Source organism: Cuculus canorus, chromosome 11 (assembly GCF_017976375.1).
Source record: "Cuculus canorus isolate bCucCan1 chromosome 11, bCucCan1.pri, whole genome shotgun sequence".
NCBI lineage: Eukaryota > Metazoa > Chordata > Aves > Cuculiformes > Cuculidae > Cuculus > Cuculus canorus.
The window spans coordinates 22845860-22870407 of record NC_071411.1 but is presented as its reverse complement, the minus strand read 5'-3'; the positions used below and the strand labels follow the sequence as shown (position 1 = coordinate 22870407).

General features: G+C 51.9%; 2 protein-coding genes across 3 annotated transcripts; both read left to right on the top strand.

Moving 5' to 3' along the window:
• Positions 1-2409: 2409 nt before the first annotated feature.
• On the top strand, positions 2410-6901 carry LOC104068725 (T-cell surface glycoprotein CD1b-3). 2 transcript variants are annotated; one of them, XM_054076917.1, is made up of 6 exons: positions 2410-2548; positions 3716-4001; positions 5712-5993; positions 6111-6395; positions 6517-6613; positions 6768-6901. In XM_054076917.1, exons 1-6 carry the CDS (start codon positions 2477-2479, stop codon positions 6787-6789), a joined length of 1044 nt encoding a protein of 347 aa, XP_053932892.1. In that variant the 5' UTR covers positions 2410-2476; the 3' UTR covers positions 6790-6901. The 2 variants fall into 2 exon arrangements, with proteins under 2 accessions (XP_053932892.1, XP_053932893.1); XM_054076918.1 differs by lacking the exon at positions 6517-6613 and having other exon boundaries at positions 6768-6893.
• A 2317-nt stretch (positions 6902-9218) lies between these two features.
• LOC104068723 (antigen-presenting glycoprotein CD1d) lies at positions 9219-16641 on the top strand. Its single transcript, XM_009571638.2, has 5 exons — positions 9219-9350; positions 10772-11029; positions 12674-12955; positions 13048-13332; positions 13483-16641. Exons 1-5 carry the CDS (start codon positions 9284-9286, stop codon positions 13581-13583), a joined length of 993 nt encoding a protein of 330 aa, XP_009569933.2. The 5' UTR covers positions 9219-9283; the 3' UTR covers positions 13584-16641.
• The last annotated feature ends 7907 nt before the right edge of the window (positions 16642-24548 follow it).

Here is a 24548-nt window from a genome sequence, read left to right as displayed (position 1 = left end):
AAAACTGGTTGGATGGCCCAGAGAGTGGTGGTCAATGGAGTTAACTCCAGCTGGAGGCCAGTTACAAGTGGGGTTCCTCAGGGCTCAGTACTTGGTCCAACCCTGTTCAATGTCTTTATCAATGACCTGGATGAAGGCATTGAGTGCACCCTCAGCAAGTTTGCAGATGACACTAAGCTGGGAGGAAGTGTGGATCTGCTGGAGGGTAGGGAGGCTCTGCAAAGGGAGCTGAACAGGCTGGACTGCTGGGCTGAGGCCAATGGGATGAGGTTTAACAAGGCCAAATGCCGGGTCCTGCACTTGGGGCACAACAACCCTATGCAGCGCTACAGACTGGGGGAAGAATGGCTGGAGAGCTGTACAGAAGAGAAGGACCTGGGGGCAATGGTTGACAGCTGACTGAACATGAGCCAGCAGTGTGCCCAGGTGGCCAAGAAGGCCAATGGCATCTTGGCTTGGATCAGAAATGGCGTGACCAGCAGGTCCAGGGTGGTTATTCTCCCTCTGTACTCGGCACTGGTGAGACCGCACCTCGAATACTGTGTTCAGTTCTGGACCCCTCACCACAAGAAGGATGTTGAGGCTCTGGAGCGTGTCCAGAGAAGAGCAACAAAGCTGGTGAGGGGGTTGGAGAACAAGTCTTACAAGGAGCGGCTGAGAGAGCTGGGGTTGTTTAGCCTGGAGAAGAGGAGGCTGAGGGGAGACCTTATTACTCTCTACAACTACCTGAAAGGAGGTTGTGGAGAGGAGGGAGGTGGGCTCTTTTCCCAAGTGACAGGGGACAGGACAAGGGGAAATGGCCTCAAGCTCCACCAGGGGAGGTTCAGGCTGGACATCAGGAAAAAATTTTTCACAGAAAGGGTCACTGGGCACTGGCAGAGGCTGCCCAGGGAGGGGGTGGAGTCACCTTCCCTGGAGATGTTTAAGGGACGGGTGGAGGAGGTGCTGAGGGGCATGGTTTAGGGTGTGTTAGGAATGGTTGGGCTCAATGACCCAATGGGTCCCTTCCAACCTTGTGATTCTATGATTCTATGATTCTCCTCAGCCTCCATTTGCTGCTATCAATTTATACTGCTTTTTGTCCTTTACCATAGGAGCCAGATTCAGCCCTGGTTAGGCTTTTGCCTCCTAACTTTCTCCCTGCAGAACCTCCCAACACCTGTGTATTCCTCCTGAGGTGCTGGCCCCTCAAAGCGGGGCAAAAGGCCATGAACTCTCCTTTCTTCTAGAGTTCCTCTCTGTTCAGCCAGGCTGGGCTCTTTCCCAACGGTTCATCTCCCAGCACACGTGGACAGCTTGACCTGTGCTTTCATGCTTCCTCCTTGAAGACTGTCTTGCCTTCCTGGACTCCATTTACTTCGACAATCAAAATTCTGTCATTCCATGATCACTGTACTCAAAGTGGCCTTCAACCATCCCATGGGACCATTGGTGCCACTTCTGGGCCCACGAGGCTACCGCAGCACCTCTGCTTCCCTGTGACACAGTTCCACGGAAGGGAAGTGGTTTGGCATTTGGAGGTCACTGGGATGCACCCCCTCAAACTTCCCCGTGTTTGTGGTTTTGGTTCTGCTGTCACCCCCAGCACAGGGACCCCAGGAAAGAGGAAGAGAAACTGCAGGGTGAGGGGAGGCACCAAAGTTCAGCCAAGGAGGAGCAGTGGGCAGGGGACATGGTGGGGGTGAGGTTGTCTCTGGTCACCGTATTGTCCTTTCAGCACTGGTCACCAGTGACAATGGGGACAAAGCAGGGCCCTCCATTCCTGTTCCTGCACCTGGGGGGGAGGGGGCATTTGGGAAGGAGGATGGAGTTCCCCACCAAAAAAAGACAGCGGAGTACTGGGCTCAGCCCAGTACCAGGTCTTCTCCTGTGAGCGTTTATGGGAGAGGTGGAGCTCCCCAGCACTGTTCCTGCAGCCATGAGTCAGGCAGAAACTGCTTATCACCTTCCCCCTGGAGACCCTTATGCAATCAAGGCAGGTGAAGCCTGGCTGGAGGTGCCAAGGGGTGGGAAAGCTGCCCTCCTCCCCATGCAGCTGTCTTTCTCCAGTCAGGACTGGAACCCAAAAGCTATCAGCACTTCCATTGGACCTAATGTGTTCCGTAAGAATGAGGACAGGGACAGGGTACCATCAGTGGGGAGAGCGAGGCGGGGGGGACAGGTCGGGTCCTCAAGCACGTTTTCTCCTAGTGCCATTTCCTGGGCTTCCCTTTCCCTGCCTTCCCTTCCCGGCTGGGCTCTCCTCAGCCCCAGCCTGTCAGAGCATTTCATTCTCAAGACCTAATTTCAGCTTTTCTCCCTCCTACACATCCCCAGCCCCCAGCTAGTGACCTCTAGGGCCCTCCCCAACATATCTGCACTAGCCCCATTGGTGGAGCATGCTGTGACTAGGGGGCGGGGTGGAAGTGTGGGACCCCACAGATTCTTCCTCCTCTTGCAGTCACTGCTGCTCCTGCTCCAGCCTTGCTGCACCGCCATGCAGCCACAGCACTTCCTCCTCTTCCTCTCTCTCCCCTTCCTCCTCCCGGGATCTGGGCAGACCCAAAGGGTAAGTGGGAGCCCTAGCTCACCCCAACTGCTCTCACCTCCCTCTCAGAAGACTCCACAGGTTTCTCAGGGGAAGCACAGCCAGGCCATTGTCCCCTGCATGGGGAGATGATTCCCAGCATCAAAGGGCCACCCCCAAACTGCGCATCACCCAAAGGTGCCCTGTCCCTGCCCACCCTCTGCTCCTGCCTCCAGCTCAGGGCTTTGTGCCTCATTGGCTCCAGCATTGGGGCTTGTGCAGCCAAGCAGAAGTAGGGCCAGGGGTCCACAGTCAGGCCTGGGGGGTTGGAGTTCCCCCAAAGGTGCCTTCCTCTTTCATGGAGCCCATGGGCACCAAGAGGATCTGAGCTCCATGTGGTGTTGTGTGCCCCTTCCAGTAGCCCCTAGTTTGCTGGGGAGCTGTGCCTGCAAGCACACCCTTCGAGGCCTCACATTTCCGGGGGAGAGCAGCAGACATCAGGACCTGGCATTGATCTCTGGGCGGGGCTGCTCTCCTGCCCCTGTCAGCGTTGGGGCTCCTTGGGCTCCCAATGCCTGAGAGCACCAAAACGTGGATGAAAAAAAATAAAAAAGCTGTGTGGGAGCATTGCATTCTTAAGTTTAAAAAAACATAAACTTTTTGACAGCTCAAAACTCTCTGAGTTTTACTCTGGGTGACAGTGGCTGAACATGAGCCAGCAGTGGCCAAGGAGGCCAACAGAATCCTGGCTTGGATCAGCCATGGTGTGGCCAACAGGAGCAGGGAAGGGATTGTTCCCCTGTACTCAGTGCTGGTGAAGCCACACCTTGAATCCTAGGTTCAGTTTTGGGCCCCGCACCCCCAGAAAGACATCAAGGGGCTGGAGCGCATCCAGAGAAGGGAACGGAGCTGGGGAAGGATCTGGGGCCCAGGGGTTCTGGGAGCAGCTGAGGGCCGTGGGGCTGTTTAGCCTGGAGAAGAGGAGGCTGAGGGGGGGATCTCATCACTCTCTGCAGCTTCCGGAAAGGGGGTTGTGTGAGGTGGATGCTGAGCTCTTCTCCCAAGTAACAAGCAAAAAAATTCTCCCACCTCTCTGGGCAACCTGTGCAAGTGTTTCACCACCCTCAGGATAAACAATATCTTCCTTCTATCTAGTCTGCAGCCCCTGTTACCCCTCCAGCGCCCTCACTCACTTCCTCTTTCCTGCAGACCTTCCCATCCCCATCCTCTCTTCCTGCAGAGCTGCAGGTTTACCGACTGCTCCAGACCAGCCTCTTCAACGACAGCTCTGCCGAGGTGTTCGCAGTGGCACTCCTGGGGGACGTGGCCATCTACGTGATGGATCCTGCTGACTGGAGCATCCACTACCGCTGGCCCTGGGCCCGTCAGGCTGCATCTGAGGGCGATGTGGTGAAGATCAAGTCCCACTGGAAACTCTTTATGCGCAATATGATCCAATATGTGCGTGAATTGGCCCATAAAATGCAAGTGGACTGTAAGTACAGGGACCCCTGCTAAAGCCCCAGGGTTCCAGCTGTGTCCTTCTCTCCATTGGACTGGCACTTCTGGGGTCACAGAGGGTACAACATCTTCTGAAAGGGTAATGGGAGATGCTGCGGCTGACGGGGAACATGGCTAGCTAGCAGAAGGGAGGGCAGCACTCCGAAAGGTGGACTGACACGCATCCTCTTCGCTGAGTGAAAAACTGGGTGGATGGCCAAGTCAAAAGAGTTGTGGTTAACAGAGCTAAATCCCGCTGGTAGACAGTCACAAGCAGTGTTCATCAGGGTTCTGTGTTGGGGCCAGTTCAGTCTAATATCTTTATCCATGATCCACACAAGGGGATCGAGCGCTCCCTTGGTCCACTTGCAGATGACAAGAAATTCGGTGGGAGTGTCGATCTGCTGGAGGGCAGGAAGGCTCTGCAGAGGGGCCTGGACAGGCTGGATAAATGGGTCAAGGCCAACAGGATGGGGCAATGAAGGCCAAGTGCCAGGTCCCACATATGGACAACAAGAACCCCATGCAACATTCCAGGCTTGGGGAAAGGTGGCTGGAAAGCTGCCCAGTGGAAAAGGACCTGGGGGTACTGGTTGACAGCACCTGGACATGAGTCAGCAGCAGCCCAGGTGGGCAAGAAGGCCAAAAGCATCCTGGCTTGGATCAGCCATTCAGAGGGAGCATTGTCCTCCTGTACTTGGTGATAGAGAGGCCACACCTCAAAGCCTGGGTTCAGTTTGGGGTCCCTCAGTACAAGGAACACATTGAAGGGCTGGAGCATGTCCAGAAAATCAAAACAGAGCTGGGGAAGGGTCTGGAGCCCAGGAGTTCTGGGAGCAGCTGAGGGACCTGGGGCTGTTTAGCCTGGAGGAGGCTGAGGGGAGACCTCATCACTCTACACCTCCCAGAAAGGAGGTTGTGATGAGGTGGGTGCTGGTCGCTTTTCCCAAGTAAAAAGTGGTGGGATGAGAGTAAGTGGTCCCAAGTTTTGTCAGGGGAGATCTTCATTCAATATTATGAAAAAATTCTTTACCAAAAAAGTGGTGAACCCCTGGCAAAGGCTGGGGTTGGCTGATGGTTGGTCTAGATGAGCTTACAGGTCTTTTCTGACCTTCACAATTCTATGATTCTATGAAAGCACCCTTTAGGGCTCCTGCCAGCTGGAATGGGGACTCCCTCTGCACACCAGGGAGCTGCCACCTAATTTATCAGGGCTGCAGGATTCACAGAGCGCAGACCAGGGAAAGACAAAGCTGGAGGCAAATAATTTGGAGGGAGACAATATTCGAGCAACCACCCTGTGCTAACTGCCCCATTTCCACTCTGGCCTTCCAAGGGGACTGAGAGCTTGCAGGCTCTCTCAAGGCTTCTTGAAGCATTGTCCCATGCCCTGCGGCTCATTGCACCCTGCTGCCCAGTGCACTCCTGGATGTTCCTCCAGCCACATCCCACCTCATGCCACTCATGTCATAGATCATAGAATCATGGAATCATTAAGGTTATAAAAGACCTTTAAGCACATCCAGTCCAACTGTCAGCCCAACCCCACCGTGCCTGCCAAACCATGTCCCAAAGTGCCACAGCTACATTTGTGTTGAACCCCTCCAGGGATGGGGACTCCACCACTGCCCTGGGCAGTCTCTGCCAGCGCTTCACCAGTCTTTCCATAAAAAATTTTTCCTAATATCCAATCTGCCCTTGGCAGACCCATTGGTGATCCAGATCCATGCAGGCTGTGTGCTGCACCCCAACGGGACGAGCTGGGGATTCATTGATGTTGGGGAGGGCGGCGAAGACCTCATAGCTTTCAAGATGGAGAAGAAGCAGTGGGAGCCCCAGCAGCAGTCCCTGTTCGCAGACCTGGTCAATGAGTCCCTCAACAGCAAAAAGGCCATCACGGGGCTACTGGAGCACATCCTTTCTATCTCCTGCCCGAGCCATGTCCTCAGCCTGTGCAGCTACGGGAAGGCAACTCTAGAGAGACAAGGTGAGACTACCCTGACCCTGGCACAGCCACCCCAAAACTCCCCCCACACTGGGGCCAAACGATGCCCCAGTGGTGCCCCACCAGGGCTCCACTCACCCCTTGTCTTTCATCCACCAGTGCCGCCCGTGGCCACGGTCTTTGCCCGCACACCCAGCCCAGCCCAGCTCCTGCTTGTTTGCCGCGTCACTGGCTTCTACCCACAGCCCATCAGCGTGACCTGGCTGCGGGATGGCCAGGAGGTGCCACCAGGCCCAGAGCTCAACACCAGCGCCATCCTGCCTAATGCTGACCTCACCTACCAGCTCCGCAGCATCCTGGTCGTGGCACCACAGGATGGGCACAGCTATGCCTGCCGTGTGCGCCACCGCAGCCTGGGCAGCCGCAGCCTCCTCATCCCATGGGGTACGTGCCAACCATGATGGTGGGGCACAGGGTGCAGGAAGCGGCCACTGTCCTTGTGAGGGGCAGCTTGTGCCTGGTGCTGCCGTGCTCGCACAACTGGCCTCTTCTCTCCCCATTGCAGAAAACCACAGTTCTAGTCCAACCATTAGCATCGTCATCGCAGTGCTGCTCCTTGTGGTGGCAGCCTATGCCATGGCCATTTGGTGGTGGAAGCGCAGGTGAGGTCTCCTTCCCACCATCTGCACATGGTTTTCTGGGCAGATGGGTTGTTCTGGGCAGATGGGTTGGGTCAGCAGTTGCAGAAGCAGCAGCAGCTCTGCAGGGTTGAACTCTGCAGCCACAATCATGGCTCACAGTGCCCTGTCCTTGCAGGAAAGGTGAGGAGGCCACATAGGAGACCCAACAATTCATCATTTGAAGCCTGGCTGACTGCCCAGCAATGAGGCCCCCACCACTGGCTCTCTGTATTCATCTCAACTTGCAACCGTGACCCATCAGCACCAAAAGAGGTTTGCTCTGGAAAACCACTGCATTAAACAGCTGTGAGCTTCCCCAGCTGCACATAGCACTTGTGGCTCTCATCTTCCTTCCCCATTATGAGGTGTCCCAGCAATTCCCCCTGCACACTGCAGACGCCACGTTGTGACCAGGAAGACTCTCACTTTTCTGGGACAGACTGCTCTCCCCTGGTGTGTCAGGAGAAGCAATGCCTCCACCAGCCTCTCCCAAATCCGAGCATCTCCATGGCCAGTGTCTTGTCCCTGGCAGAAGGGACCTGGGGCAAAAGCAGCTAGGGCCACTGAGTGGGACAGAGGATGGAGCCAGCCACAAACCAGGGACAGAAAGGAATCAGAGTTGTTCCACTGGGGAGAGAAGGGGAAGAGAGGACTGGAGTGACATCTCTAATCTCCTGACACAGGGAGGGGTTTTGAGCAGGCGTGAAGCTGCTCCAGCTCCAGTGGTGATCTCACCCTTTGTCCAGGATGGTTTTAGGTTGGCATCTTCTCCACTCCTGACTCCTGTCCCTGCAAAAAATGGAAGATAGGGGACAGTTACTCTCCCAATGTATACCTGAAAGTGAAAAAGAGCCATGCTGAGGCTTTGGTGGACTCTGGCTTTAAGTGACGTGCCCCTAGGAACGGTGGTGTGGTGAGTTGACCTTGGCTGTACTCTATCCAGTGCCCTTCTCTGCTGGACAAGGGGAAGAAAATGCGACAAAACCTTGTGGGTGGAGATAAGGACAGGTTGGTTGCTCAGCAATTACCATCAGGGGCAACAGACTCAGCTTAGGGAAAAGAATTTAATTGATGGCCAGTCAGAATCAGAGTAGGATAGTGAGAAATGAGAACAACATAAACCATCTTCCCCCCAACCCCTCCCTTCTTCCTGGGCTCAACTTTGCTCTTGACTTCTGTACCTCATCCTCTCAAGTGGCACAGCAGGATGGGGAATGGTGATTGCCATCAGTTTAGGATGCACTGTTTCCAATGCTCATTTCTTGTCACCCTGCTCCAGCATGGGCTCCCAAGAACAGGAGACAGTACTTCCCATACTCCTCCAGCATGGGTCCTTCCCAAGCTCTTCCACATGTATCTTTCTATGGGCTGCAATTCTTCACAAACAGCTCCGGCACAGGTACTTTCCACAGTGTAGCCCTTCAGGACCAGCCCACTCCAGCACGTATTCCCTGCAGGATCACAGGTCCTGCCAGAAGACCTACTCCAGCATGGGCTCTTCTCCATGCAGTCACAGGTCCTGCCAGGAGCCTGCTCCAGTGCAAGCTCTCCAAGGGGTCACAGCTGCCTCCAGGCACATCCACGTGCTCTGACGTGAGGTACTCCATGGGCTGTAGATGGATAGTTGCTTCACCATGAGCCTTCACCATGGGGCAGATAGGCACCACCTCTACTCCAGTGCCTGGAGCATCTCCTCCTTCTTAACTGACTTTGGTATCTCCACAGTTGTTTCTCTCGCATGTTCTCATTTGTCCCTCCTAGCTGCAGTTTTTACCCTTTCTGAAATACGTTATCACAGAGGCAATACTGTCATCGCTGATGGGCTCAGCTTTGGCCAGAAGTGAGTCTATTCTCGAGCCATCTGGAATTGGCTCTGTTGAACATAAGGGCATCTTCTGGCATCTCCTCACAGAAGCCACCCCTGCAGGCCTCCTGCTACCAAAACCGTGCCGTGTAAACTCATCCCTCTCTACAGAATAAACCCCTGTGGGCTACTATGGCATTGTCCAAAAGTGGATCAATTGCCAAATGAGCAATGAACCAGTAACCACATCACCAAGAGAGATGTTGTTCATTCAGGGTTGTGCAAATCCCAGGTGCCTGGAGGTTTTCCTCAAACCAAAGCATGCACCAAGGGCTTTGTCACCTTCATTCATAGAATCATAGAATCATAGAATCATAGAATCACCAGGTTGGAAAGGACCCACTGGATCATCGAGTCCAACCATTCCTAACACTCCCTTAAACCATGTCCCTAAGCACTTCATCAACCCGTTCTTTAAACACCTCCAGGGAAGGCAACTCGACCACCTCCCTGGGCAGCCTCTGACAGTGCCCAATGACTCTTTCTGTGAAGAATTTTTTTTCTGATATCCAGCCTGAACCTCCCCTGGTGGAGCTTCAGGCCATTCCCCCTTGTCCTGTCCTCAGTCACTTGGGAGAAGAGGCCAGCCCAGTCCTGCATCAGCCACACCACAGCCCTGTGAGTGCACCCAGCCAGGCCCTCCCCAAAACCTCAGCACCAGCCTCCCCAGCTGCTGGAGCTGCTCCGCACCACCAGCACTGCTCAGCGGGGTGAAGGGTGCGGTCACGGCTCATGTGTCCCCTTCCTCCTCCTGCACCACTTGCTCCTGCACACTTACCACCAGCGCCATGCAGCACCCTCGCTTCCTTCTCTGCCTTCTCCTCGTTGTCCCTGGGACGTGGGCAGATCCAGAGGGTAAGTCGGAGCCCTGGCTCACCCCCTCCGCTCCCATCCCTACACTGCAGGACTCCCCAGAGATGGCAGTGTGTGGGCACTGTCCCTATCACCAAAGGGCCACCCCCACCCTACAGCACCCAAAGGTGCCCTGTCCCTGCCCACCTGCTCAGGATTCCCTGCTCCCACACCATCCTGTCCAGCCCAGCACCACTGGCGCTGAGTTTCAGGTGTCTGAGTGGTCAGGGGGCCCTTGGGGTTTCCCCAAAGATGACTTAATCCCACAGGGACCCTGCGGGCAGCAAGGGTGCTCAGCCCCTCAGGGCACAACAGCCCTGCCCTGAGCTCCAGCCCCTTGAGCAGGTCCTGGTGGGGGGCGGGGAGGCTGGGAGGTTCGTTTCTCTTGGTCCCTGGATCCTCTGCATTCCCGCTCTGTGCAGCAATGCTGGAAGGCTCCCCCTACAGCTACAGCCGCCTTCCCTGCGTCCCCAGCTGAGGTCTCCTGTTCTGGGGCTCACCATGTCCCAGCCAGAGGAGCACCCGCTGCTCCAAACTGGGTTGCACTCTGCCCTGATTTCCTGCTGGAGCGTCAGCACCACAGGATTCAGCTCAGCCTCCTGCCTCTGGTCAGAGTCTAGCGTTGAGCCTGGAAGCCCCCAACCTGTGGTGGAATGCCAGCCCGCAAACCCTGCACTGTGAAGCTTGTTAGAATTAATTGAGAAGTTTTGCTGCAGCTGGTTTGTATGTTTGATTATCTCTTCATATAAATCTGTCTTGTAAGATGCAGCTGGTTTGGATCAAGAGATAACCTGTCTTAGGGCTGTGAGAATTTATTGATGTGCTTAGTTGTCTTGTAACATGTAGCTGTTTTAGGTCAGGAGATAAACTGTCGGGAGTCTCCAGACGCGGTTGGATAATCTAAAAAAGAATGAACATTCTTTGAGGATTTACACGGTTCTCTGTCTAAGACTAGTATGTATACCCACTGCCTTTGTAAGGTGCTATGCCTTCTTTTACAAGGGCATCCGATTCAGTGCTGAATTGTAAAATAACGATATTATTGTGTTTGCTTCGAAGATTTTGTCCTTTTCAATATTTTACCAGTAAATGTGTGTTTCTCACAAGCTGGATCCTGATGCTCCTTGCCCGGAGGCAGCATCACCCCAAACCTGGGGGCCCCCTGCCATTCCTCCCACATGGTCAAGTAACAGCTCCCAGAAGATCCCACTGCGGACATGGATGAAAAAAAAAAAAAAAAAGTAATTAGAGAAAAGGGAGAGGCTCAGAGACATGCAGAAGGAACTGCAAACTGAGTGAAAGCAGATTTCCCCCATCCTGCCAGTCTGCCCCATCTCACCCTGTCTGTTCCCACGGACACTGCAGTCCTTTCACCTCCTCCTTCATACTTGTGCACTCCAGTGCTGTTTTCTCTGTCCCCACAGGCTCTTGTAAGCTCCACATTTTCCATACCTTTGACTTCCGCAACACCACCTTTGTGGACATTTCAATCTGGGCCACCCTGGAGGACATCATCTTTGTCACCCAGGAGAAAGGCACCTCGAACATCCGGTACCTCTATCCATGGGTCTACCCGGCCCTGCCTGCAGCAGAGTGGGAGAACCTGCGAAATCTGTTCAATATCTACCTGCACAACCTCGCCCTGTCCCTGTCTGGTGATGCCAGGCAGCTCCAAACACCTTGTGAGTACCAGGTGCTCAGCACCTCCTCACCCCAGGGAGCTGTGAGAAGGAGCTCAGAGCCACCGCTGACAGCTTTCCCAAACCAAGGCTGGCAGGAGGGCAGGGAATGAGCCTCATCCTGTATCAGTAAGATCTCCAAATCACCCTGTCCTGTGTAGAGGTCACAAGAAGACATGGGCAGGGGCAGCTCAAGGACAAGGAGCTACAAGGCTACAGACAGGCTTCTTACCTGCAGAATTTCCACCTGGTGTAGACTTTCTACCTGGTGTAGAGCTGATCAATGACATGGAGGAATAGGATAGAATATGAATATGGAATATAGAATTGACCAGTCCCCAGCCAGAGGTGGCCCCATTCACTGCAACCTTTTGAGGCTAGCCAGCCAGACAGCCAGCTCTTCACCCACCACCCTGTGAATCAACTCACCCCACAGCTGGACAATACCTCCAGATGGACGCTGGGAGGACAGTATCAAAAACCTTACTAAATTCCAGAAAAACCAAATCCACTGTCTTCCCTTCACCCATGAGGCAAGTGACCACATGTTAACAAGGACTTTCCCTTTGTGAACATGTTGACTGTGCCTGATAATTGCATTGTCCTTTAAATGCTGTTCAGTAGCACCTAGCATGATCTCCTCCATCCTTTTTCCAGGTACTGAGGTTAAACTCACAGGTCTGTAGTTCCCTGGGTCTTCCCTCATGACCTTCTTGTCAATGGGAATAACGCTGGGCAGTTATACCTCTCCAGACTCCTTGGACCTTTGGTAGATGATAGAGAGGAGTCCTTTCATGACACTCACTCAGGAGAAGCAAAGGCTCTGGGGAGACCTTAGAGCAGCTTCCAGGACAGAAACAAGCTCCAGGAAAGCTGGGGAGAGGCTCTTGATCAGGGAGTGCAGGAACAGGATGAGGAGGAATGGTTTTCAGCTGAAAGAGGTGAGATTGAGATGAGATCTTACGAAGAAATGGTTTTCTGTGAAGGTGGGAGGCCAGATTCAAGGGGCCAGGTTTAAGGCAAGATTGGATAGGGCTTTGAGCAACCTGATCCAGTGGGAGATGTCCCTGCCCATGGCAGGGGGTGGAACTGGATGGGCTTTGAGGTCCCTTCCAACTCAAACCATTCTATGATCCAGCAGCTCCTTCAGCTCTGGGATTAATCCCATCAGTTCCATGGACCTGTAAACACTCAGGTGATACAGCTGCTCCCTTAGAATGTCAGTGTCCACAAATGGGAAGTCACTCTTCCTGCACTCTTGGTCCACTGACTCAGGGCACTTGGCAGTCCACGGTCTATCAGTTTTATTAAAGACTGAGGCAAAACAAACAAACACACAAACAAAAAGTTGAAGGCCTCTGCTTTTTCTCCATCCCTATAGGTCTGGTGACCATTGCCAACAAGGATTGCTCCAATGTCTTCTTGAGGCCTCCTCTTGATATGATCATACTTGAAAAGGCTTTTCTTGTCATGTGACAGAGCACTGTCCAGTTTAACTCTTCATTCAGTTTTGCCTTTTCATTTCTTCTTCATAGGGAGAATGACTTGGGGCACAGAGGGAAGGGGAAACGGCTGTGCCTAAAGATGCAGGTGCAATTTTGGGCTTCAAATGGAGTTGCACTCATGATGCCCATTGCTACCCCCCAGACCCCTTTGTTTTCCAGTGTGTAACTGGCTGCAACTTGTACCCCAATGGCTCCTACTCCTCATTCTACCATCTTGCCTACAAAGCCCACAATTTCCTTAGCTTCAATGTGGACAAGGCTTGCTGGGAGAGGCAGCAAGAAAGTGAGCTGGCCGCACAAGTTGAGAGGCAGTTCAGCACCTTCGTTGGGTTCTCTGAGACCCTACAGCACCTTCTCAATGTCACCTGCATCGACCACATGAAGAAATTCATTGAGCATGGGAAGGAAACACTGGAGAGACAAGGTGAGACCCCTGTGACCTTGGCACATCCACCTCAAAACTCCCCACACATTGGGGCCAAATGGCTCCCCTCACCCTTGTCTCTCGTCCCCCAGTGCTGCCTGTGGCCACGGTCTTTGCTCGCACACCCAGCCCAGCCCAGCTCCTGCTGGTTTGCCGTGTCACCGGCTTCTACCCACGGCCCATCAGCGTGGCCTGGCTGCGGGATGGCCAGGAGGTGCCACCAGGCCCAGAGCTCAACACCAGTGCCATCCTGCCTAATGCCGACCTCACCTACCAGCTCCGCAGCATCCTGGCCGTGGCACCGCAGGATGGGCACAGCTACACCTGCCGCGTGCACCACCGCAGCCTGGGCAGCCGCAGCCTCCTCATCCCATGGGGTACGTGCCAACCATGGTGACTGGGCAAAGGGTGCAGGCAGAAGCCTCTGGCCCCATGCAGCTCTCTGGAGGTCAAGCTCTGACCTCCATGGCAGCTTCGGCCATGACCTCCTTTGCACCTGCAACTGCCCTCTCTCCTCTCTCCTCCAGACAGGTCCAAGGCAGCTCTCAGTGTGAGCATCACCTTCACAGTACTACTGGCCATGGCTGCATTCCTCGCTGGGGCTGTCTGGCTCTACAGGCGCAGGTGACATCACCTCTTTGCCCAGCTGCCCAAGCCCTGTCGTCTCCAGTCCACGGTGGGTGGCAGCTGCCTGGCCGGGGCTGCCCTTGTGCAGCCCCACTTACCTGCTCCTCTCCTGCAGGAGCCAAAAGCACGGGACATACCACATCAGGGATACCCCACTGCCACATCAGCCCCCACATCTCCCAGATGATAAATTGCTCTCACACATGTGAGAGCTCCTGGTGTGCCGTGCCCTGTGCCCACAAGCACAAAGGCATCATGCAGCTCCTGCCCACTCCAGGACAGATGGACAGAGCCCGGGTGCAGGGTGTGCCCACACTCCTCATCCCAGGGTGAGAGGTTGGACAGGTGAGGGGGAGTGGTGCTTTCTCCTGCCCTCCCCTGCCATTGAACCTGGCGCCACAGATGAGGCCCTTAGCCTATATCCTAAGTTTAAGACAGACAAAACATTAAAGTTTGTCTCTGCACCAGGCTCCCCACAAAACAGCAGGACTCAGCCAGTGTCAATGCAGGCAAGGGCAGGGATGTGGCAGGGCAGGACCATTTTCTCCCTACCAGCATCTGAGGGCACATCAGCACCTCTGCACCAGATCTCAGTCCCTGGGACCAGGGGACGGTGACAGACAGATGTGAGGCCGCCACACAGATTAGGGGCACGGGGAGCCCCAGCAGGCAGACAGCTGTGGGAACAGGATGTGTCTCCCCTGTGGGAAATACAGCCACAATGGGGCAAACCCACCTGGTTCAGTGCTGGGGCAGCAGCACAGAGGGGACAGAGATGTCTGTGCCACGCAGGGCTGGGCACTCTGGGCACGAGTTCTATTGAGGGACGTTACTGTCAGGGACAGTGGTTGCAGCCCAGGGCCAGGCAGGACCCCCACCTTCACCAGGGGGAGAAAATGGCTTGGGGCATCCACTCCATCCCAGGTGTCAGGGTGCTGTCCTGGCCATGGGGGCTGCAGCCGGGGAGATGATCTTGCTCTCCCAGGCAGGGCACCACATCCAGCCTTCCCATCCTCCTGTGGGAGGACCTTAACTACCAACCTAGGCACTCACCCTTGTACCCCTCCTGATTCCTCTTCCCTCATCCCTGTCCCTTTCCCCCAGCTGCAGTGTCCTTTCACATGCTTTTCTTCCTGCCTTACCTGAATCACAATCCTGGCAAAACCAAAATCCCCTTACACAAGCTAAAGAGGCAAAACCTCCTGCAGAAGACAGCTGCTTTCCAGGACTGCATCCAAACATTGTGACCAGCAGGGCGAGGGAGGGAATTCTGCCCATCTGCTCCGCTCTGGGGAGACTTCACCTGGAGCCCTAAGTTCAGTTCTGGAGTCCTGAACACAGGAAGGAAATGGAGCTGTTGGAGCGAGTTCAGAGGAGACCATGGAGGTGATCCAAGGGCTGGAGCACTCCCCATCTGGCTGAGAGAGAGAGAGCTTAGAGGAGCTCCTATAGGACCCCATAGGCAAGGGGCTTCTCCTCACCTGCCAGCCCTGGTGCTCCCACCCCTCCTGATTCCTCTTAGAATCATAGAATGGTTTGGGTTGGAAGGAAACTTTACAGGTCATCCAGTCCAATGCCCCTGCAGTGAGCACTGACACCTCCCACTGGATCAGGGTGCTCAGAGCATTGTTCAATCCAACCTTGAAAATCTCCAAGGATGAGGCAGCCATGACTTCTCTGGGCAACCTGTGCCAGTGTCTCACCACCCTCACAGGAAAACATTTCCTTCCAAGATCTAGTCTAAACCTCTCCTGTTTTAGTTTAAAATCATCACTCCTTGTCTTACTTGCTTATTGCAAAAGTTTTTCCCCCACCTTTCTTATAAGCCCACTTTACGTACTGAAAGGCTGTTTAAGGTCTCCCTGAAGCCTTCTCTTCTCTAGAATGAATAACCCCATCTCTCTCAGCCTGTCCTCGGATGGAAGGTTCTCCAGCCCTCGGATCATCTCCGTGGCCTCCTCTGGACTCGCATCAACTCGCATCAACAGGTTCTCCAGCCCTCGGATCATCTCCGTGGCCTCCTCTGGACTCGCATCAAAATATCCTTCCTGTGTTCAGGACTCCAGAATTGAACAGGGCTCCAGGTGGGGTCTCACCTGCTGGTCCCACTGCTCTGGATGCAGCGCAGGACACAGCTGTTTTCTGGGCTGCAAGCACCCATTGCCAGTTCATGTTGAGTTTCTCATCCGACAGCAACACAACTCCTTCTCAGCACTGGTCCTAATCCATTCTCTGCCCAGCCTTTAATTGTGCTTGGGATTGCCCCGATCCAGGTGCAGGACCTTCTTACTCATGGTCTTGTTGAACTGCACGATGTTCTCACAACCCCACCTCCCCAGTCTGTCCAGGTCCCTTTGCATTCATCCCTTCCCTCAGCGATGTCAACCACACCACACAGCTTGGCGTCATCTGCAAATGTGCTCAGGGTGCTCTCAATCCCACCATCTGTCATTGATGATGACCTTAAACAGCACTGGTGCCACAACCAATTCCTGAAGGCCTACGCTCCGCACTTACGTCCATCCTCTAGGACGAGAAGGGTTGCAGAGAGGATCCGGGGAACTACAGGCCTGTCAGTCTCACCTCAGTGCCAGGGAAAGTCATGGAACAGGTAATCTTGAGTGCTATCATGAAGCACATGCAAGAGAACCGGGTGATCAGGCCCAGTCAACATGGGTTTACAAAAGGCAGATCTTGCCAAACTAACCTGATCACCTTCTATGACAAAATGACTCGACTACTGGATGGGGGAAAGGCTGTGGATGGAGTCTTCTTGGACTTCAGTAAAGCCTTTGACACAGTTTCTCACAGCATTCTGCTTCAGAAACTGTCAGCCTCTGGCCTGGACAGGCGCACACTCTCCTGGGTTGAAAACTGGTTGGATGGCCCAGAGAGTGGTGGTCAATGGAGTTAACTCCAGCTGGAGGCCAGTCACAAGTGGAGTTCCTCAGGGCTCAGTACTGGGTCCAGCTCTGTTCAATGTCTTTATCAATGACCTGGATGAAGGCATTGAGTGCACCCTCAGCAAGTTTGCAGATGACACTAAGCTGGGAGGAAGTGTGGATCTGCTGGAGGGTAGGGAGGCTCTGCAAAGGGATCTGAACAGGCTGGATTGCTGGGCCGAGGCCAATGGCATGAGGTTTAACAAGGCCAAATGCCGGGTCCTGCGCTTGGGGCACAACAACCCTATGCAGCGCTACAGACTGGGGGAAGAATGGCTGGAGAGCTGCACGGAAGAGAAGGACCTGGGGGTGCTGGTTGACAGCCGACTGAACATGAGCCAGCAGTGTGCCCAGGTGGCCAAGAAGGCCAACGGCATCTTGGCTTGTATCAGAAATGGGGTCACCAGCAGGTCCAGGGAGGTTATTCTCCCTCTGTACTCGGCACTGGTGAGACCGCACCTTGAATACTGTGTTCAGTTCTGGACCCCTCACCACAAGAAGGATGTTGAGGCTCTGGAGCGTGTCCAGAGAAGAGCAACAAAGCTGGTGAGGGGGCTGGAGAACAAGGGTTACGAGGAGCGGCTGAGAGAACTGGGGTTGTTTAGCCTGGAGAAGAGGAGGCTGAGGGGAGACCTTATTACTCTCTACAACTACCTGAAAGGAGGTTGTGGAGAGGAGGGAGCTGGGCTCTTCTCCCAAGTGACAGAGGACAGGACAAGAGGGAATGGCCTGAAGCTCCGTCAGGGGAGGTTCAGGTTGGATATCAGAAAAAAATTCTTCACAGAAAGAGTCATCGGGCGCTGGAACAGCTGCTCAGGGAGGGGGTCGAGTCGCCTTCCCTGGAGGTGTTTAAGGAACGGGTGGATGAACTGCTTAGGGACATGGTTTAGGGAGTGTTAGGAATGGTTGGACTCGATGATCCAATGGGTCCTTTCCAACCTTGTGATTCTGTGAGAGGCAATGGCCTCAAGTCACTCTAAGGCAGGTTCAGATCGGATATCAGGAAAAAATTCTTCACTGAAAGGGTTCTCGGGCCCTGGCAGAGGCTGCCCAGGGAGACGGGGTAGTCCCCATCCCTGGAGGGGTTTAAAAGACGGGCAGACGGGGCTCTGTCTTCTCCAACCCAGCGTTTCTACGATTCCCCCACCCTCACACCCTCCAACCCCGCCGCAGCCCTGCCCGCCCCGCCGGCCGCAGGACGCTCGGGTGGGGCCCACGCCCAGCGCTCCGCGCCCCAGGCCCGCCCCAAGCCCGCCCTGGCCAATGACGCCCGCGCTGCCCCTGACGGCACGGGGCGCAGCCACTGCCCCACGGCCCGCTGCGCGCGCGTCAGGCCCACCTCCCCGCGCTGCCATTGGTCAAGCCGCTCTCAGTGACCAATGGGGCCTGCGCTGCTTCTGACGTCACCGGGAACACCCCTCCCATTCGGGCTCCGCGCGGGGCCGAGCGTCAGTAGCGCTGCTCCAGGCCCGGAGGAGGTTGAGGCGTCTCCCAAGCTAAGAGCGCAGGCGGTGCTTTGTTATCAGCTCCTGTGGGACATGAAGGAAGCTTAGGGAAAGGGAAAGACTCGGACCTGTTGGAGGGTCACAAAACCGATCCAAGGGCTGGAGCACCTCCCGTACAAGGGCAGGCTGAGAGTTGGGATTGTTCAGCCTGGAGAAGGGAAGTCTCCAAGGAGACCTCAGAGCAGCTTCCAGTGCTGAAAGGGGCTCCAGGAAAGCTGGAGGGGCTTTGGATCAGGGTGTGCAGGAACAGGACGACAGGGAACGTTTTTCAGCTGAAAGAGGGGAGATTGAGATGAGATCTGAGGAAGAAATGTTTTGCAGTGAGCGTGGGGAGGCCCTGGCCCAGGTTGCCCAGAGCAGTGGTGGCTGCCCCATCCCTGGAGGGGTTCGAGGCCAGGTTGGATGGGGTGTGGAGCAACCGGATACAGTGAGAGGCATCCCTGCCCGTGGCGGGGGATGGAACTCGATAGGCTTTGATGTCCCCTCAATTCCAAACCACCCTGTGATGCTGTGTGTCTCTGCAGGCAGCAGGGTACCCAGGCCGGGTAGCGAATCACCAATGTCATTAGTGCTTGTGGAGACTTGAGGAAAGAGCCTGAGGCTGCTGGCCTTCTAGAACACTGTGCACAGCTGTGAATCATTATGCAAATATCTAAATGCAAATTTATTAAAAATGATATGATAATAGGGTCTGTAGAATCTATTTTTGCTTCAGCTCAGACTTCTGTTTTTTTTTTTTCTGTTTCTGCTACTGTAATGCAAATCAGCGTGAGTGAAACAGGAACCCAAATAACCTGTCCGTTGCTGGGTTTTCCTAAGCCTCTGTGATTTCTAGTTAGGGTTTTTTAGTTTTTTTTGCACCACTGCACCATAGATCTGGAAAAGGGCAAAGGAATCAAATTTCAACTGAGTTTGGAGAAATATGAGCTTTAAGAGGGCATCAGAGTCATACTCATGGGACTGGAGTTCGGTTCTGATCTCCTTCCTCAGCAATGATTTCATACCGTGAAGAGTGTAGATGTAATTCATGTCAGAAAACACAATGTAATGCCTGTTGGTGCACGACCTGCGAATTAGCATTACAGATGATAGGGAAGAAGGCTTGCTGGGATGATTCGGAGCCTGAGTAAGGACCCCCTAGGGAGGCATGGAACAATAGCAGGAGACTGCGGATTAACTTGATAATGACCTGAAAGATACCTCGTGCAAGAAACCGAGTTCAAAGTACGGACGTGAAGATAAGGAAAATGAAAAGGAGATCGCCACATGGACAATATCGACCTGCAGGATAATATAAAAGGAACAGAGCTCGGACTTAGGTGTGCGTTGTTGGTGGAGCGGAGACTCCCCAGCGCACCCAGCGCTCTTTGCTTCTAATGCTTTCCCATATAAATATAATAAAGCAATCTTTTGCAGAAATTACGATTGATTGAGTATTTATAACAATACCAAGGACAGAAATGTAAATCATCATACTCAAGGGTTCACTTCTCGTGTTATTTAGAAGTATACAGGCAAACAAATGCAGCACAAACCCTGCAGCAGAGATCTGCAGTGGTAAAGGAGCTTGTTCTTCACCTCCTTGTGCTTCTAGGGTAAGGCCCAGGAACACAAGGAGGGAGTAATGCACATGCATTACGTGGAAACTGAGGAAAGGCCATGATTAAAGTGTGCTCTTGGTCTGGCACTTTTTGCCAGAATTATGTTTTTGTCAGATAGGTGATAGTAAGTTATCTGTGAGATGTTTCATTGCTTACCTGCCCTGGATAAGATGCTCTTTCTTAAAGTATCAAATCCTTAGCATGACCCAGCAAATTTAATCAATAGGCATTTTTATGATTCATAAAAGCGGTGACTATTTTGCTATCCATGTTTATGCATGTATGTCTTTGAACCAAACCTGTGGCCAGGTGATGCTGTGTCATAAGTAAAGAATCTTCTGCCCTGTATAGTTCAGTCACTGATGCTTTCCTTTGACCACAGGTCCTGAATTACTAACCTCAACAAAATTTAGCTAGAAAACAATAGCTAGATAAGAAGCTTGTCCGAGGGTACGTGGGCATTATAAAGAGCTGCTCCCTTCTGTGAGTCACAGTCTCTACAAAATTTGCAAATAACCTTGCAAAGGAACAGCACTGCTTAAGTTCAGCTTTGCCTATCATAAAAGAAGCAGTGGTTTATATTATTTATATGCAAGCTCTTACGGATAATGATGTTAATTCAAGTAATGGTTAAAGGTCATCAAGTTAACAATGACAGGTCATTTGCAATTACTGTCTTCAATATTCCTGCTTAGAAAGACCTCAGTTATGTCTGCTGAGCTTCAGAATAACTAACTGAATACAGCTAAAATCAGGGCTTGAACAGCTTTGTTCTGTGCCCTTCCATAGCAGCACATATGTTCTGTAACCAGTGCTGTGCTGTCTAGCATTAGTCCAGTCCTTCACCCAGTTACTCCAGACAACCTTACAGCAAAGGCCAGTTGCTCTGTGTGCTTCAATGGCTGTGCCTACAGAAGAATGCTCTGGCCACAAATGTAGAGGAAGGATTGAATGGGAAGTAAAAAAGAGGTTGTTTACTATTCTTATTTGTGTTACAATAACACAAAGACTTCTACAGTTGTTTGTATATGCTCCATGTAAAGAAATAAAATAAATAAGCTCCAGAATATTAAGGTTTTTTCACTTGGAGCAATTGCATTTGTCACAAATTAATTTGATTGCCTTCACCAGTGTCAGTGCAATTAGGATGTTACAGGCAACCAGGGCTCACCAGGAAGCAGGCTTCCAGGGGTGACCAAGACCTTGGCATAGGAGAGAAGGTATAAAAAGACAAGTTATAAAATCTTTTTCCTGCCAGAATCTGGTAATACGCGTTAGCTGTGGTAGGTCGTGTTCTTAAAAAAGAGACAGAATGACATTTCATATCAGACATTCAAAAAGAGTTAGAACTTGCTGTAATTTTCTATGGCTAGTTGAATAGCTACAGTTTGATTCAGCCCATAAAGACTAAGGCTGGAAAAGTATACCCTTTGGATAGGAATTTGGGGCGTGTGTTTTTGTGCCTCCCTGGGGAGGAGGGATGGGGAGGTGATTTGGTTCTTCGTATTGCTGTTTGCCTTTTCTCCTCATTTCTGGATTGACTTCTGAAAACCTTGAACAAACAATCAAAATTAAAATGAGAAAAGCTTTAATTAACATAATATTGAAAATAATGGTTTATTTGGTTTAACAAATTCAGAATTGATAACGCAACAGCAATTTGTTTTCAGCAAATGGAGAAATGGAGCATGAGCATAAAGGGGTTTGGTTAAGCCTTTAAGGGTTTTAGGACATTCACCATGCATTAAAGGAGACAATGGCCTGATGGACATATGCCAAACATTCAGATTATCTGATGGCAAAAACTTGTTACCAGTGAAAGAAGATGGTCCTCCCACGCTGAGCCCAACCTGCCCACGCATGGCCTTGTCAGACACTGGAATTACTTTCCTCTTGTCCTATCCTTGCACTCCCTGATCAAGAGCCCCTCCCCAGCTTTCCTACAGGAAAATCTTTGCTTCTGGCAAGCTGCCACCTCAGAGTCTTTACTACAGAAAACACCATATGCTGCTATAACTGTGGTTGAAACAATAAAATTGTCATGAATGGAAAAAAAATAATAGGACCAAGAGCCGTACCAATGTACCATCGACACCATCACTGATCTGAGGTGGCCTTCTTGTTACAGCTCCTGTTTCCTTAGTTATTGGCAGAACAGATGCTACTGCCTTGAGAGAGGGGCATTAAGCAATAGGTCAAAAATGTCAACAAAACACTTTGTAGGCTCACAATGTACTGGTAAAATACGCTTGTCCGCATCACAGTTGGTGAGGGTTAGCTTCAGTGACTTCACTCTGAAGTACCTCACACTCACAAACTTTTGTTTGCTTGGTTTTTTTTTTAATAACTGAATACTTGGAGGAATCATTTAGCACCTGAACATATGGTTGAGCTCATTTATAGTAATACAAGAGCTACTGGCTTTCAACAACGTAGGTGTGGAGGCATCTCTGATCCGACACAGCTTTGTTGGCTGGTCAGGTCCTCCCACTTCCATGCTGCTCTGCTGAGTCCCATCTTTTCATCTGATTTGGAAGGGTCCCCTAAGGATTGAGGCCAACTCCTGCCCCTGCACAGGACAACCCCAGCATTCACACCATGTGGCTGAGGGCGTTGGCCAAAGGCTTCTGGAAAATTGTCAGGCTTGCTGCCGTGACTGCTTCCCTGGGAGCTGTTCCAGTGCTCCACCACCCTCTGGGGGAAGAACCTTTTCCTAATGTCCAACCTAACCCTCCCCTGGCATCTTCCTGCCATTCCCTTGGGTCCTAATTACTACCCAAATTCTTGGGCCACCCAATCTGCACAAAAGTTGTTGTCCTCTCTCTTTTTTTCTTTTTCGTCCTGCTGTAATGTCAGCACAATGAAAAGAGGGAAGAAGGAGCAGAGTGTGAAGTGGCCGCTATATCCCATGGAGACAATCCAGCTGCCAGAAGATTTGCAAACATGATTGTGTCTACACACACAACTCTGAAAGGTCTGACTGCATATAGCACAAGGCAGCAATTCCTCCTGCCTGCCCAAGCAAAGTGCTGAGGAAGCATTTCAAACTCTCACGGAGCTGCGGTAATCCCATAGGGAAGCAAGCTGGAACTGGTGAGCCCTGCTTGCCCAGCCTCTCCTGCCGAGTCAGTGACACGGAGACAGAAAACCTGAAAAACATCAGCGTGCCCTGAGGTATTTCTGTAGCCCAGGGACAGTAACAAAGCAGGGGTCATGCAGGGAAGTGTTTGAAGTGGGAATATATTCATGTAGGAGAAAGAATTTTGGCAGGTGTTGAACTATAACAAAGCTCTAGAAAAGGAAGTTGTGGTCAGCTGCAAGTGTTTAATCTAAAGGTGGGGTCAGGCCTGTTAAAAGTTTACTTGGCAGGCTTGCAGCCTAGTAAGGGAGGGAACAGCAGGAAAAAAAATAATAGAAGGGAAATTCAACCCTGATCAGTGTCACTAGAAACATCATCTGTCTGCTGGAGAAAGAGAAAAGGGCAACCTCAGCATGTTTCCCAAAACACTCTGGTTCCTCTCATTCTTATTTTACGTAAACTGTCAATAGTTTACTGGAATACTTGATACTAGAATAGAATACTATTTAGACTCTGGAAGCAGGGAAACAAGTTGACCACGGTGTAAAGTTGAGGTGTCTCCCAGGGTACCTCATAAATCTTTTCTAATTGACTTCCTTAGTTTTCTCATCTCAATTCTTCTCATTGGGAAACTGCACTGTAACCAGAGCTGAGTAGAAAAACTGGGGGAAACCGTCCCTTCCTTTTGCTGTTTCTTTTATCAGCATTTGGGGAAATGTGGAAGTTTCAGTTCTGTCCAAGTTGAATCACTGCCATAGAAAGACCCGTGGAAGTGATGTGCAGATGTAGCAGTCTATAGCCAGCACCTATGGTCCAGGGAGCTGGGAGCTGGCAGTGTATTTGCTTGTTTACAGAAACACTAAGAACAAACAGACTCTTCATTTCACCCCACAAATGTTCTATTTGCATGGAGAAATTTGTCACACAGTTAAGTGTTTGGACCATGTAATAGAATCATAGAATCGTTAAGGTTGGAAAAGACCTCTTATGTTCATCCAATCCAACCATCAGCCCAACGCCACTGTCTGCTAAACCATGTTCAAAATTACCACATCCACATGCTTTTGAACAAATCTTATGTTGCCATTGTTATATTTTATTTTAAACTTGCATATGAAAGCCATGGGGTTTATATGTTTTCAATCAATTTGTATCCTTCTACTTCATCCTTCAGTATTTCCTTCAGAGCAACACTGGTTCCCAGGCTGAAGATGTTCATGCTTCAGTCTTAGCTCTTTTCTAAAGGGAAAAAAATGCAAGCAGCTCTGTGCAAACTGTAACCTTCTGGTTCTTCTAAGTCAGCAGAAGAACTCAAGACACCTAATTAGAGTGTGTGAATCTTTGAAAACTAGGAATCCTTCTGGCTTTGCCGCATGTTCCAAGGCTTGGGTGGGGAATCCATTCTCCTTTCTTCTTCCTAAGCTGCCACTTGGATATTTCCTTTCTGTCTTCTTGTGCCACAGCATCAAGACAAGAGCCACAGCCATATGAGTGATTCAGTGAGGAGATATCCTGGCTTTAGTCTGCTGGGAAGAAGCTGTGGAGAGAAAGGTATATAAGTTATATATGTCAGGCTCAGGATAACACTGTCGTTTCTCTGTTTGCTCTTCCATGTTACTTCAACAGGCAGCAGAGTCAGCTGGCAAGAGATACTGAAGGAAGGCCAGTTGAGAGCCTCTAGCCTGGTGTGCCGCTTCCCTGATGGCTGGAGCTCACCTTTCATGAGTAGGGTCACGTTTGCTTCTCTCAGGAGCCAGTTTGGGGTGGGGTGCAGCAGGTTTCAGTGCGAGTTCAAGAAATGAGATGTGCTACCTGAGGATCCCTTTAGCAGCGATGCAG

Coding starts and splice junctions, on each gene's coding strand:
- LOC104068723 (XM_009571638.2), top strand. CDS start 9,284: ATGCAGCACCCTCGCTTCCTTCTCTGCCTTCTCCTCGTTGTCCCTGGG. Junction 11,030..12,673: donor CAGGCAGCTCCAAACACCTT/GTGAGTACCAGG, acceptor GCTACCCCCCAG/ACCCCTTTGTTTTCCAGTGT. Junction 13,333..13,482: donor CAGCCTCCTCATCCCATGGG/GTACGTGCCAAC, acceptor TCTCTCCTCCAG/ACAGGTCCAAGGCAGCTCTC.
- LOC104068725 (XM_054076917.1), top strand. CDS start 2,477: ATGCAGCCACAGCACTTCCTCCTCTTCCTCTCTCTCCCCTTCCTCCTC. Junction 4,002..5,711: donor CCATAAAATGCAAGTGGACT/GTAAGTACAGGG, acceptor TGCCCTTGGCAG/ACCCATTGGTGATCCAGATC. Junction 6,396..6,516: donor CAGCCTCCTCATCCCATGGG/GTACGTGCCAAC, acceptor TCCCCATTGCAG/AAAACCACAGTTCTAGTCCA.